This window comes from Psammomys obesus, unplaced genomic scaffold (genome assembly GCF_907164565.1).
Source record: "Psammomys obesus unplaced genomic scaffold, mPsaObe1.curated_primary_1811, whole genome shotgun sequence".
In the NCBI taxonomy this organism is placed as follows: Eukaryota; Metazoa; Chordata; class Mammalia; order Rodentia; family Muridae; genus Psammomys; species Psammomys obesus.
Window position 1 is genome coordinate 15,247,560 of NW_026585580.1, and position 15,113 is coordinate 15,262,672.

Below are 15,113 nucleotides of genomic sequence, written 5' to 3' on the forward strand. Positions count from 1 at the left end.
CAGACAGTGTGCTGCGAGAGCCTTGTCCCTAAAGCTCACCTCCACAGAGCCGGGTAACACAGGCAGAGATGGGAGCAGGTCCTGTTCACGGGGAAGAAGACGCAAACTTGCCTTTAATGACTAAAACCCTTTTCTTTGAATTTAATTTCTTCCTATTATTTATTTGAGAATGTTTGGCTGTTTGATTTTTGAGATCCCTCCTTTTCCTTTTTTTAAACTAAGATTTTTAGTTAACCATGGGTTTCACCTAATTCTGTAAGTTTTGATGTTAGTATATTCTAGTTTTACATATTTTATATAATTTATTTAGTGTGTTTTTTAACCTACAGAATGTGGTAACCACAGAATACCCACAATTCATTCTCATTCTCTCTGTGTGTGTGTGCGTGCGTGCTTGTGTGCGTGCGCTGGGACTTGAACCCATGGCTTTGCATTAACTAAGCTGGATTTCTACTCGTGCTGAGTTATTTCTGAGTGGTTCATTGGTTCTCTTTGTAGAAATATGGTGGCTTGTGCCTTACAAGCCAGTGTATCCTCAGATAATTTGTTTTCAGTGTAATTAGACGCTATTTTGTATTGAGATCAGTAATTACTGATCATTTTGTTTAAGACTTTATTATTCTGAGAGTTTGTATGTTTATGTGTGAGCACATTCTTCTGTGCACTCTGTTACTAGCCCAGGTGTTGGACGGGTCTCCCGCTGGGATTATAGACGGTCTATTTTCAGAGTTCTGTTAAGTTTTGCTTTTTATAGTTTGAGTCTGTGTTATCAGGTGAATGCAATCTTAGATCTTTCTGATGAGCCAGGCTTCTATTATAGTTCTCTTTCCAGGTAGTGTCTGTTGCCATCTTAAGTATCTCGTATCAGCTATGCTACCATCAACTTATGGGAATGTTTTCTGTCTGTAGTGCTCTCCTTATCTCTTTAAATGGCTTTGCCATAATACATTATTGCTGCCATAATAAAACACTGATTGTATGACTTACCAAAAATAGAGAAATGTATCCTAGATTTGGAGTCTGAGGATTCAGATGATGGAACTGCACGGGTGGGTGGCAGGCGAGGGGCCCCTGCACTCCAGGGAGGTGCTGTTGCTGCCCTGTGAGAGGGAAGAGCTTTGTTCTCACTTGGTGGCAAGGACTGGAGGGAGAATTGAGTAATCACCTCAGGAGTCCAGAGCCTGCTTTCCCGAGGCCCACCTGTCAATACCACCGTGGTGGAGGAGACACTGCCGTCAGAACAGAGCCAGGACAGTTTACCTAGACTGCTTGCCCGGTGTCTTAATACTGTTTAATTAATGAAACACCTTCACTCTTGAGCTTTCGTCTTTGTGTTAGGTCTGTGTAACAGTAGTCTTTGTTAAGAGTAGTCCATCTCTTTCATAACCTTCTTTTGGATTGTTGGACTTGTTATTCTTATTAGTTACATGCCCAGCCCCCTTGGTTTCTATTTCTGTGTTTTACATGGCTTTTGAGGTGGGTTCTCATTATCCAGCTCAGCTGTCCTAGAACTTGCTGTGTGCCAAGGTCTTTCTGTTTCTACTTCTCAGGGCATAAAAATTTCATGTTATTTTTTAGACAGGATCTCGACCTAGTCCGGCCTCAAATGTGTGATTCTGTCTGAATGCTAGGATTATAGGAGTGTGACATCCTTTGTAGCCTAATTTCTAAAAGGGTGCTATGAGAGCTTTTTTTTTTAAAGATTTCTTTTATGTGGATGTGTGCTCTATCTGCATGTATGCATGCATGCTCAAAAAGGGCATCAGATCCCAGTATAGATGATTGTGAGCCGCCATGTGGTGCTGAGAATTGACCGCAGGACCTCTGGAAGAGCAGTGTGTGCTCTTAACCTCTCGCCATCTCTCCAGCCATCTCTCCAACCTGCTGTTAGATTTTTAACTTGCACACTTCAGCTAACAGTTTCCAGACAACTTTAAAGTACTTGAACATTTGTGCAACTTCATGTAATATAGAATATATATATCATTGCTTTTTTTCTTTCTTCTTTCCAAATTGTGCTTTTTTTAATCTTCCATTGTGTGTTCCTCTTCTTCTTCTTCTTCTTCTTTTTTTAATAGTAGATTATTTTTCAGGATAGAAGAAACTTTTAAACCTTTTTTGCTTCATTTTTCTTCCTGCTTCTTTGATATCAACTGTTAATTTGGTATGTTTTTTTTTTTTTTTTTTTTTTTTTGACACTAAGTTTCAGGTATTTTTAGTTTTGAACCATAGAAAATTGAGGCCCTGTGTCAAAAGAGAAAAAAAAAATTAGTCTTATTTTTGGAGAATTTCAGATTTGGGAATTTTTAAACCGCGGTACTCAGTCTGTACACCAGCACTTGGAACAACAAACGCATGGGCTTCTGTCACTGTAGGCGCTGCGCTTATTTCTCACTTACTGTGACTTCTAGGGTATAGACTTCTGGGATTTTATTCCAGAGTAACAGTACTAGAACCCAGTGTGTCCTCACTTATCCCTTCTTCTCCCTCCCTGCCTCAGTCTTGCTTGGTCACAGATTTTAACCACTGCTTCCAGAATCATTAAAGCAGCCCCAGGGGAAGGCAGTGCTCAGCATTGTACTCAGCTGTCCCTGTTGTCCTGCTGTGGGTCCTGGCAGACTATTGCCTCAGTCTTCACTGTAATATAGATAAATACTTGGTATTTATGTCATACACAGTGTAAGGCTACTGCTGTAGTTAGTGTCTTTTCACTGTTATTTTCCATACTTTATAGTCTCTGTTCTTTTGATGTAAATCTATGATGTTAACTTTCATTTATTTTAAAATTAAATTGTTTTTGTCAAAGAAGGAAATACAATTCACATAGAAGTAAAAGAAAACCCTGAAGAAGAGGAGGAGGAAGAGGAAGAAGAAGAAGAGGAGGAAGAAGAAGAGAGTGAAGATGAGGAAGAGGAAGGAGAAAGTGAAGGCAGTGAAGGTGATGAGGAAGATGAAAAGATGTCAGATGAGAAAGATTCAGGGAAAAAATTAGATAAAAAACCGAGCAAAGACATTAGCTCAGACTCTGAATATGACTCTGATGACGACAGAACTAAAGAAGAGCGGGCTTACGACAAGGCAAAGCGGAGGATTGAGGTACTTGTCCCTGCTCTCTGCCTCCTCTGTCCTCTGTGCTTATTAGATTATAGTTAAGGTTTTGAGTCAGTGCTTTAAGAAAGTGTCACCGTGACTAGTCTCTCTGGTTGTGCTGTTGGGTGCTGGTCTAAACAGGAGTGTCCTGTGTGGGTGGCTGTGTTGAGCATTGCTGTCTCATCAGGCAAATGCTTGCTTTGCATGTCCAACTGCTCATTGTAAGAAGCTGATCTCAGTTGTTGAACTCTGGAGTGCTAAGGAAGCTTCTTTGCATATTTTTGCTTTTTTAGTTTTATTTTCCATTCTTTGAAGACAAGGCTACCTTTAACTCTCCCTTCTGCATCTACTTCCTGAGTGCTAGGATTACAAGCATATGATATCACATCCAGATGCCACTTCTGTTTAGTGAAGTACATGTGCCTCGTTAGCATTTTGTGTTTTTTTCTATTTAATGCCATCAGCTTCAAGAGAGATTTCAGAATTCTGTCAGTTAAATGTAAATGATACTTTAAAACATAGTTTAGGGACTGGAGATGTGACTTGATAGGTAAGGTACTTGCTGCACAGATGTGGGATTGAATTCCGCTCCCACCCCTGAGTGAAGTCTGGGTGCAGCCACATGCGCCTGTAGCTCAGTGCTCACTGGTGGAGCTCACTGGCCAGCCAGCCTAGCACTTAGAGGATCATGAACTCGTCACCCTCCACCGCACAGTGACTCTGAAGTTAGTCTGGGCCGTAGGAGACCCTGTCTCTTAAAGAGAGACAGATAGAGTAAAATGCAGTTTTGTGTGGCCACATAACCAAAGTGCTGGGATATATATAGGCTTCTGTCTTTGAGCCATGGGAAAATAAGACAGATGAACAGAGAGAGGACTTGAAGCAGGACTTAATTTGTGATCTCCCCACTTCTAGAAACGACGACTTGAACATAGTAAAAATGTAAATACAGAAAAGTTAAGAGCCCCTATCATCTGTGTGCTTGGACATGTAGACACAGGGAAGACAAAAATTCTAGATAAGGTAAGAAAAAATGTCCATTAATATTTCTTGAAAAATCAGCAGTACCTCTGTAAAGCTTTAATATCATTCAGCATGGTGGGTCTATAAATCTGCTGCCTCTATGTTTCCCTGGTTTTCAAAGAAATTAGGAAATAGAAATTGGTAAAGGAAAATGGGTTGTAGATTTATTTAACACGTTGGCCAAATGGTATCATGGGGAGGAAAATGGGGTCCATTCTTGAAAGAGGAAAGCATCCCGGTACTTTTTTGTGATACTATAATTCCCACTTTTTTCCAGGCCTTGCAGGATTCTTTGTTCCTTTGATGGATGCAGAGTGGGAAGCCTTTTATCCTTTTCTTAGTAGGTCAGCTTCAAGGTCAGGACTCTATAGAATGATTCTGTAAATGAATAAAAGTGACAAGTGGGATAGCTGACAGGAGGGCTGCAGTGTTTCTTTTTTCAGAGCTTTAGTCTTTGAGTTGCCAATTCCTTACTGATTGTGCTTTCATCTTCCATACCAAAATAACAGTCTAAATTTGCTGTCTTCTCATAGCTCCGTCACACACATGTCCAAGATGGTGAAGCAGGTGGCATTACACAGCAGATTGGTGCCACCAATGTTCCTCTTGAAGCTATTAATGAGCAAACTAAGATGATTAAAAATGTAAGTTACCTTATATGTTGTTTGTTTTTTTTTTTTGTTTTTTTTTTTTTAACATAAGAAATAGCTTTCAACCAAACTTTGGGCAGAGTGCAGGGAATCTTATGAAAGAACGGGGAGATAGTAAGACCTGGAGAGGGCAGGAGCTCCACAAGGAGAGCAACAGATTCAAAGTATCCGGGCACAGGGGTCTTTTCTGAGATGGATACTCCAACTAAGACCATACATGGAGATAACCTAGAACCCTTGCTCAGATGTAGCCCTTGGTAGCTCAGTCTCCAAGTGAGTACCCTAGTAAGGGGAACAGGGACTGTCTCTGACATGAACTCAGTGGCTGGCTCTTTACCCCCCCTCCCCCAGGGGGGAGAGCCTTGCCAGGCCACAGAGTAGGACAGTGCAGCCAGTCCTGATGAGACCTGATAAATTAGAGTTAGATGGAAGGGGAATAGGACCTCCCCTATCCATGACTTGGAGAGGGGCATGGGAGGAGATGAAGGAATGATGGTGGGATTAGGAGGGAATGAGGGAAGGGCCTACATCTGGGATACAAAGTGAATAAACTGTCATTAATATAAAAAATTATTTAAGAAAAAAAAGATAAAAGAAATAGCTCTCACCTCAAAAGGCATGAGATGGTTTATTTTGAAATCAATTACTAGTGAGATTGTTCTAGGAACACAGATTCAGGTTACACTGAATTTCAGGTTTCAGCACAGTTACAATGTAATGAAGTTTTTATAGTAATAGGACAAAGTCATAAGTCAGATGCTTTTCAGATACTCTGGTGGAAATACCAGGTATGAGAAACTCCTCCTATACTTGGATGCCTATATGGTGTTTGTAGCTTTGAGCACATTCCCAAAGGATTTACTTAATAGTCAGAAGGATGCTCCAGACCCTTTTGCTTACAGTGTTACTCTAGATCCCCTTTGTCAAGGCATCCATTGTTCTGAAGTTACTGTTTCCTTTTGTATTTTACTACTGTTATCCCAGATCTTCCTATTCAAAAGCTGGTCTCTACACATATGTGGAAGGTGTCAAGTTTGGCACTTAAGGGGGCTGCTGAAGTAGATCTTCTAATACAAGAGTATTAGAAGAGCTGTGGCTACATAAAGACACCCTGTCTGGGAAACCATGGGTGCTCAGTAGGGGAGTGCTTGCCTCTGTGTGCACAGTTCTGGTGTCAGTTACCCAGTGGCTCAGAACCAAACGATAAACAAAGAAATAAAGCTGAAGGAACAGTGGCAGAAGTTTATAATTCTAGCATTTTGATGTCTGTCTGAAGCAGGATTATTACTACATGTTGAAGCCAGGTCTGAGCTTCCTAGTCCAGACTAGCATGAGCTGCATAGCAACTTTCTTTAAAAATCAAACCCAAATAAATAAGCTAACTAACTGAATATTTTGTCTACTTGGCTACTTGTGTGGATGTTCCCAGATTTTTAATGTTAAATATAGTGACGTAAGTGTAAAGCTCAGTGGAGCTCCATGGCAGTATCCCTGCGTGACCTTAAACAGAGCTTTGCTACTTACCTGAGCTGTGTAGAAATCCTTAGTTCACTTTTTTTTTTTTTTTTTAATACTTGAGTGTGACTTAAAGTTTACTTTCCTTTTTGCATAATTATAAATTTGATCACAAGGCATATGGCCATTTCGTGTCTTGGTGTTTGTTTTTCTGGCCAGTTTTCTTTCCAGTTGCTTCATATTGTATTTTTACAATATGTTATTTTGAATCTTCATTTTATGGTTTTTCCCTAGTCCAGGTTGGCCTTCCAGTTGCTGGGGTCACAGGCACAAGCAAGCCTTACTGACCTGTGTTTGTATGTGAGCTGCCTGTCTCCATCTCCCCAGCTCTGAAGCACATTATGCCAGCACACTAGGCTTAGGGCATTATAATCAAGTACTCAAACTTGCACAAGTTAGAGCTCCCCAATCCTGGTTTGCTGCATTTTAAATACTATTTTCCTCTAAAATTAAAAAAAAAAAAAGTTTTAGTTATATGTTCTGTGTTTGCTTGTCGGTCCCTGTACCATGTCTGTGCATGTACCTGCAGAGGCTGGAAGAAACAATTGGATCACATGGAACTGTAGTTACAGCTGGTTGTGAGCCACTCAGTTTGGGTGCTGGGCTCCAGACCTGCATGCTATAGAAAAACAACCAGAGTTCTTGACCACAGAGCCGGCTTTCCAGCACACTCAAGTAATACAGGTGTATGCTACAATTGTATGGGTCCTAACAGTTTACTTTCAAGCTGCCAAAACTTCTAATCTTCTGGTTTTGCTACCTAAAGATCAAACTCACCATTAGGCCTATGCTTCAGCTTTAAGTACAGCTAGTATATTTGTGATTTACCATATATTTAAGGCACTGTAGTGGAAAAAGCATAGTTCCTAATAAATGTTTAAGACAGAAGTACAGTTTAAACTTTGTAAATTTCAATAATTTAGTCATAGATGAGATAACAGTTTGGAAAAAAAAAGGTGGGAGAACATACAAAACCATAAAGTTTAGTTTTTGAGACTTGATTATTATATCAGGATAAAAAGGCATGAAATGTATGCTGTGTGTGGTCGTGCATGCTCTTAATTTCAGCACTTGAGAGGTTGAGGCAGGGGGATTGCATGTTGCAGGCCAGCCTGAAATGCATAGTAAGTAAGACTCTCAGACAAACCCCAAGGGCTGGTGCTAGAATGTTTCCTTAAGTGGTCCAGAGCTGGTTCAGCACCTATCACTGTAAAGTGAGTGAGTGAGTGAATTAAGGAACATTTGTATCCAGTGCAGGTAATCAAATGGTTATATTTAAAGCAGGATATGCATTTGTTCTTTTAACTGTTTTGATCCATTTGGCTATAATTTTGAAATAGTTTTGGTACTTTAGATTTGCTTAAAATTGGACCAGATATATTTTTATGTTCTTATTTATGGAGTGTGTGTATGCAGCTGTGCACAAGCCATGGTGGGGACAACTTTTAGGAGATGATTTTCCTTCCACCATGAGATCTGATGGTTAAAGCCTACAAATGCCTCTAACCACTGAAACATCCAGCATCCAGATAAATCCAGATAGATTATTTTTTTTTCAATTTTTATTTATTTTTACATCCCAGTCATTGTCCCCTCCCTCCTTTTTCCTGGTCCCACCCTCTCCTTGTTTTCCCATCCCTCTTTCCCTACTTCTCAGAGAAGGGAAGACTCCTCCCCCCACACCCACCCCAGCACATCTAGTCGCATCAGGACTGAGTGAATCCTCTTTCCCTGTAGTCTGTTGAAGTACCCCCACCAGGGGAAAGTGATGGAAAAGCAGGCAACAGAGTCCAGGTTAGAGTCAGCCCCCATTCCCTTACTATGGACCCATATGAGGACTGAGCTGCCCATTGGATACATCTCTGTGTGTGTTGGAGGAGGGGAGAGCTCTATGTTTAGGTTTAGTCCATGCATGGTCCTTGTTGGTGCTTCAGTCTCCACAAGGCCCCCCATGGGCCCTGGGTAGTTGGATTTCCTTTCCGCACTGGGTCCTTCTATCCTCATACTCCCCCCCCCACCCCCCCCTCTTCTACAAGACTACCTGCTCTCCACTCAGTGTTTGGCTCAGCATCTGTTTCAAGCCGCTGCAGGGTGGAGCCGCTCAGAGGACAGCTCTGCCAGGCTTCTGTCTGCAAGCATAGGAGTATCGTTAGTAGTGTCAGGGGCTGGCTCTCTCCCCCATGGTGTAGGTCTCAGGTTGGGCCAGTCATTGGTTGGACATTCCCTCAATATCTGCTTTATTTTTGTCTGTGCACATATCGTAGGTAGGCTATATTTTGGGTTAAAGTTTTTGTGGGTGGGTTGGTGTTACCCTTCCTCTACTAGGAGTCTTCTGTGTTTAGGGGGTGGCCTCTTCAGTCTCCGTGACTCCTGCTATTTGGAGTTTCAGCTCGAGTCATCCTCATATGCTCCCAGGAGCCAACCTAGTCACAGGTCTCTAGCTTGTCATAGAAAAGAAGTCCCCACCCAAGGTTTTCTCTGCAAGCCCTGTCTTCCTGTCTCTGCTTTCCCCAGGTCTGATACCCATCCTCATTTTTCTCCATGCTTCCTCTCTTACCCTGTTCCGTCTCTTCAACCACTTTTGCTGTCTATTCTATTTCCCTTTTGTGGGAATTAAGCATCCTCCTTTGGGTTCTCCTTGAGTCTATACCATGGGTGTCTTTCTGGGTCTGGGTTAACTCACTCAGGATGATCTTTTCTAATTCCATCCATTTGCCTTCAAAATTCATTTCCTTCTTTTTAGTAGATGAGTAATATTGCATTGTGTAAAGGTACCACACTTTCTGTATCTGTTCTTCGGTTGAGGGACAAATAGGTTGTTTCCAGAGTCTGGCTATTAGGAATAAAGCTGCTGTGAACATGATCAAGTGTCCTTGTTGTATGGTGGAGTGTCTTTTGGGTATATGCTCAGGAGTGTTATAGCTGGCTCTTGAGGTAGAGCTATTCCCAATTTTCTAAGATTGATTTCTAGAGTGGTTGTACAAGTTTCTACTCCCACCAGCAATGGAACCACATCTTTTCTAACATGTGTTGTCACTTGAGTTTTTGGTCTTAGCCATTCTGTGGCTGTAAGATGGAATCTCAGATTTGTTTTGATTTGCATTTCCCTGATGACTTAAGGACCTTGAGCTTTAAGGGCTTCTTGGCCATTCGGTATTCCTCTGTTGAGAATTCTTTGTTTAGCCCTGTACCCTATTTTTTAATTGGATTATTTGGTTTGTTATTTAATTTCTTGAAGCTTCTGTTAGGCAAAGGACATAATAGAACATAAGGGCAGCCTACAGATTGGAAAAAGATCCTCGCCAACCCTACATCTGACAAAGGGCTAATATCTAAAATACTTAAAGTACTTAAGTTCTGTAATTTCTGAGTCTTGTTGATGTTGTTTGAGACAGGGTTTCTCTGTGTAGCCCTGACTGCCCTTGAACTCACAGGCTAGCCTCAAACTTAGAGATCTGCCTGCCCCTACCTCCTGAGTGCTGGGCCATCACCGCCTAGCTAGATCAGCTTTTGTAGATATTGCAGATGCTGGCTCTGCTTAGCCATTAGTATCATCACATTTTCTTCAACTACTTAAGACTTACATAGAACTTCAACAAAAATGATTTTCTTTCTTATAAAACTTATTTCTATGTATCTATGTGTTTCTGTATGCGTGTGGCTGTCCATGGAGGCTAAAAGAGGGTGTTGGATCCTCTGGGGCGGGTGTTACAGATGGTTTTGGGTTGCTTGATCTGGCTGTTAGAATCAGACCTGTATCCTCTGTAAGATCAGCAAGTGCTCTTAAGTACTGAGCCATCTTCAGCCTCTATAAAACTTCTTTTGATAATAAGGAGAATATTAACCATTGTGCTGTTTGATTCTGATTTAGAGTATTCCTTTGGGAAAAAGGAAGTAATAATATTTTCAAGTTTTGGGTAAATTGTTTTGTAAAGAAGCTTTCATTTTTAATTCCCTTAAACTCTGCATCTTTCTCTACCATTTGTAGTTTGACAGAGAGAATGTCCGGATTCCAGGAATGCTGATTATTGATACTCCTGGACATGAGTCTTTCAGGTAAGACCAAGCTTTTTGTAACCAAGGAAAGTACATATCCATTAACTTTGAATAGTTCCTTCATATGTGCAGTGTCATAATTAGTCTTTTGATCATCATTGATTTTTATAGTGTGTCATGTGTTTTCTTGGCTTTTGTAAACAAAAGTGTTTTATAATTGGAAAGAGCATCCTTACTGTGGAGAGCAGAGCAGTTCCTCATTAATTCCTGCTTTAATTTCTGCAGATCATTACAAATGGAATGTTGTTTTCACTCCACTGCATTCTTACACACACACACACACACACACACACACACACACACACACACACATCTTAGAGGAACTTTTGGCATTAGCTAATCCCAGCAGACTGTTTTTTTTATCTGCAGGTGAGTGTCGAGGAGATTAAGGGGTGGTGGATCCCTGGGATGCACACGCTGGCCTGCTACTCTGCATGCCCCTTTCTCCAGGGTGCAGTTAGGCTCTGGGATAGCGGAGGAAGACTGCGCTCAATGCCAACTACAGGCAGACTCTCCCCTTCTTTTGAGCCTGGACAGTGTGGCACAACTGCTCACAGAGCACTCACACTGTGCCTCTGTTCCACTTGAGCCCGTTTTTGTCATGTGCCTGGCAGTGGTCATGTTTTACATTTCTACACACTTTCTTGTTAAACATTCTAAAAGTTTGAGGTTCAAAATGCTCCACATCAGAAACTCAGAGCAAGCATCATCTGTTCTTGGAAGGGTTGGATTTGGATGTTTGGTCAGAGATGGCTGTCATGTGTATGTATCCTAGAGATGATGCTGTGTATTCGAGAGGATTGTGTGGTCTGTATTGCAGATGCTGTGCTGCTTTATGAGACCAGACCATCCTCACTTTGGCATCTGTGTGGTGCTCACAACCAGTCAGTTCCCTGCAGAGCCGGAGACTGCTCTTGTTCTCTTCTGTCTCCTTAGGCTTTACAAAGAAATTAAACTTTTAAGTAAGAAAAATACTGAAAAGATTTCCACTTACATGGCTTTTTCTTCTCTGACAGTAACCTGAGAAACAGAGGAAGCTCTCTTTGTGACATTGCCATTCTAGTTGTTGACATTATGCATGGTTTAGAACCCCAGACAATTGAATCTATCAACCTTCTAAAATCTAAAAAATGTCCCTTCATTGTTGCACTTAATAAGGTAAGCCCTCATCTGAAAGTAATTTTCTATAAGATTTTTATTTTTAACTAAAGTGTGTTATGGGAGCTTGTACATATGAATGCTGGTGTCCAAGGGGTCCAGACAGAGTGGACCTCATGTAGCTGGAGTCACAGCTGTTTGTGGGTTGCCCGACATGGCTGCTGGGAACTGACTTGGTTCCTCTTGCAAGGCAGTGTGAGCTTCTAACCGCTGAGCCATCTCTTTATCCCATGGTCCACCCAGGAAATTTTGAAAGAACATTTCATATTATTATGTCTGCATACATTTATCACAGAACTATTTGTAGCCAAATTATGGACTGAGCCTAGGTGTGCATCTGTGGACGAGTGGGTGAAGAAAAATGTGTATTCAGTCACAAGGATGAGTGATCTGGGGATGTAGCCCAGTGGTTGGATGCTTGCACACCATGCACACGGTTGAGTTCCTCATCTTCAGGACAGCCAGTCCATCAGGGTTAAGAATGAAAAGGTGTCATCTTTAGGGAAATGGCTAGAGCCAAACACCATCATGTTAATAAGACTGACTATTTATTCATTTAATTTTACTTTTGGTTTTTCAAGGCAGCATTTCTCTGTGTAGCCCTGGCTGTCCTGGAACTCATGCTGTAGACCAGGCTGGCCTTGAGCTCAGAGATCTACCTGCCTCCTGAGTGCTGGGATTAAAGGTGCTTGCTATCACTTACCTGGTTAGAGTTAATTTTTGCCAAGCAGAAATAGAAGAGGAACTATTTAGGAAGAATGGAATCAAGCGACAAGGAGAAGAGATAAGAAGAAAATAGGGACTGGGAAATTTGTTTAAACTCTATTTTGTGCTTTTATGAAAATAAGATACTCATTTTATACATTAATAATTAATACTCATTATTAAATGCTAATTTTAAAAACAATGAAATTCTAGTGTAACATTTAAGGAAATGGTTGAGAATACTTGGACTTGATGAGCTTGGTCAGCTCCATCTCTATACAGCTGGGTAACCGGCCACTGTCCAGAATGCATATCACCTTCCATTCTCACTCCTTTGAAGCCAACCTTGCCCTCTCCATCTAGCTCCAGGCAAATGCTGATATTTAAAAAGTTTTGTCTTCATACTTGATAGGACTGTAGTGTGTGGTGTTTTCAGTTGTCAGCTTACTGTTCCATTATTACAGCTTTCCCCATGTTCTTAGGTAGGCTGGAACTTTGTGTTGTTTTTGTTGTTTTTACTTAAGGTAATAGGATAATATTTTATTATCTGGTAATACCACAGTTTCTACTGTAGGATATATGATTTCTAGTTCCCAGTTAGTAAGGTACCTATGGCCATGTATGTTTAGTCATTTATTTTTAAGTAAATACTTAAGAACAGAATTGTTGAATCATATGTTGTATGGATGATCAATTCTATGAGAAACAAATTATTCCAAACAGTATCATTTTGTGTTTCAACAGGATTGTATCTGTGTTCTAGAATTTCTAGGCAACCTGACCACCGTTGTTATGGGTCTGTTCTTGGTTTTTTGCTTGTTTTGAGATGTGATCTTATATGAGTTTATACCTCTCCTGCCCCTTCTCATTCTACCTGGTTGTCATTTTGTAAAGAAGTACATTTTTTATAAAACAATCTCCCTGTACCTTTAAAGATTTTGTACCCTAAGGCATTGGCTACACTGGAGCTGGAGTTACTGGCAGTTTCAGGCTGGGAACTGAATTCAGGTCCTTTGCAAGAGCAGTAAGTGCTTCTTATCACTGAGTAGCACCTACCCCTCCTTTTTTTCTTTTCTTTTTTAAAGACCAAGTTGTTAGTAGTCCCAGGCTGACCTACCTCTGTCTTGGCTTACAAGTGCTGCTATGCCCAGCTTCCACTGTAAGCAATACTTAGGCATTGTTGTTATTTTCATTTGAGAAAAGAAAATACTTTATTCATCTTGTGTTTGTCCATGATCTGTTTATTAGCAGAAGAATGTTGTTTAATGTGTAAGTGTGTGGGGATTTTCTAGATATTGCCTTGTGATCAGGAGACACACACTGTAGGGTCATTTTTTTCGGGCTGTGGTCTCCTGTGGTTGGCGTTGATGTGTGATGTTTATTTGACAATGTGTACTGACTTTGTTCGGCTGTTCATGCTGTCTTTTCAGTCTCCTTCTGTGCTTTTCATTTGTCTCATTAAAGTTCTATGGATTATACTTAGTGTATTTTGAAGGTATCTCAGGTACACATAACAGTGAAGATTTGGGTCTTCCTGACACATTGCTTTGATGTCTTTGCGAAGTCTTTTACCACAAGTCTTCTGTGATCGTAGTGTGGGTAATTCCCTTTCCTCAGGAATGCACACATCTTTATTGCCTTCTTCCTCGTTTTTACATTGAAGATGCCTTTTTTGTACAAAGCGTGTTTGTCTTAAGTGTCCAAAGTACTGACCTTTCCGTCTGAGCCAAGGCATCTCACTCGTCTGCATCCACGGCACCTGTCAGCACCGTGCTATGTTTGATTTTCCGTTATCTCACATGAGCTTATTTTCTTTTTTTTTTTTTTTTAAAGGTTTATTTTACTTATTTATTACATATACAGTGGCCTGCACGCCGGAAGAGGGCACAGGATCTCATTATAGATGGTTGTGAGCCACCATGTGGTTGCTGGGAATTGAACTCAGTACCTTTGGGAGAACAGCCAGTGCCCTTAACCTCTGAGCCATCTCTCCAGCCCCCCGAGCTTATTTTCTTTTCCTCATTTCCCTCCCCTCTCCAGCACTGGTTATTCTTCGTGTCATGTCTTATTGTCGGCAGTGGAATATGAGCTCCTTGTGGTATTTTGCCACCAGGTTGCCTCAGGTTTGCATTTTTAACTTGACTCCTGTCCTACATCTCTTTTGAGTTACAAGAATCTTACAACCGTTCCATTACTCCTGTCCTTTTTGCTTTTCCTCCCTTTTTATTTATTATAAACTCCAAAATTTACTATTTTCACTTTTAAATGCTCTGTTCTTTCTTTTAAAGCAGTTTTTAAAATAGCAAAATAGGGGCTGGAGAGATGGCCCAGTCCTTGGTCTCTTACACAGGTTCTAAGTTCAGTTGGCAGTGCCTGTGTTGGGTGGCTCACAACACCCTGCAGTTCCATCTCCAGGGATCCCAGGAAGCCTCTGACTGCCCAGGCCCGTGCATTCATGTGCTCACCCTCCTCCCTGCCACTGACAGACAGAGAAAGCATAAATGTGCAGGCTACAAAACAACACACTCGGGCTTGGAGTTTATGCCCACATAAAAACTGGGGCTTTTTTTTTTTTTTTTTTTGATCTTGCTGAGGGTGTGTTTCCTGCAGGGCCATTTGGTTTACTCTTAGAAGTGCATTTTAACCTCTAACTACTGTAAGTAACTGATAACAAATTCTGTTACCTTTCTTTTTTTAGTGGAAAAAGGGTGTTATTTTGAATATCCTCTGTTGAATTTCCTTGCTTCTAGAGCTTTCTTTAACTCTTTGGTGGAGTGCAGGACAACCCTGGGATTTCAGTTGCTTTTCTCAATCTTGCCCCATGACAAGCCAACTGAAGCAGTGGAGGACAACCCTGGTATTTCAGTTGCTTTTCTCAATCTTGCCCCATGACAAGCCAACTGAAGCAGTGGAGGA

General features: G+C 41.1%; 1 protein-coding gene across 2 annotated transcripts in view; it reads left to right on the forward strand.

Annotated features, from left to right (window-relative positions):
- Positions 1–15,113, forward strand: part of Eif5b (eukaryotic translation initiation factor 5B) — a 57,335-nt gene that overhangs the window by 32,181 nt on the left and 10,041 nt on the right. The window contains exons 10-14 of one of the 2 annotated variants that reach the window (XM_055607260.1): positions 2,807–3,096; positions 4,006–4,113; positions 4,647–4,757; positions 10,267–10,334; positions 11,351–11,492. In XM_055607260.1, the coding sequence (XP_055463235.1) occupies positions 2,807–3,096; positions 4,006–4,113; positions 4,647–4,757; positions 10,267–10,334; positions 11,351–11,492 (719 nt within the window). The remainder of the gene's footprint in view (positions 1–2,806; positions 3,097–4,005; positions 4,114–4,646; positions 4,758–10,266; positions 10,335–11,350; positions 11,493–15,113) is intronic. The other variant, XM_055607267.1, reaches the window with a different exon arrangement.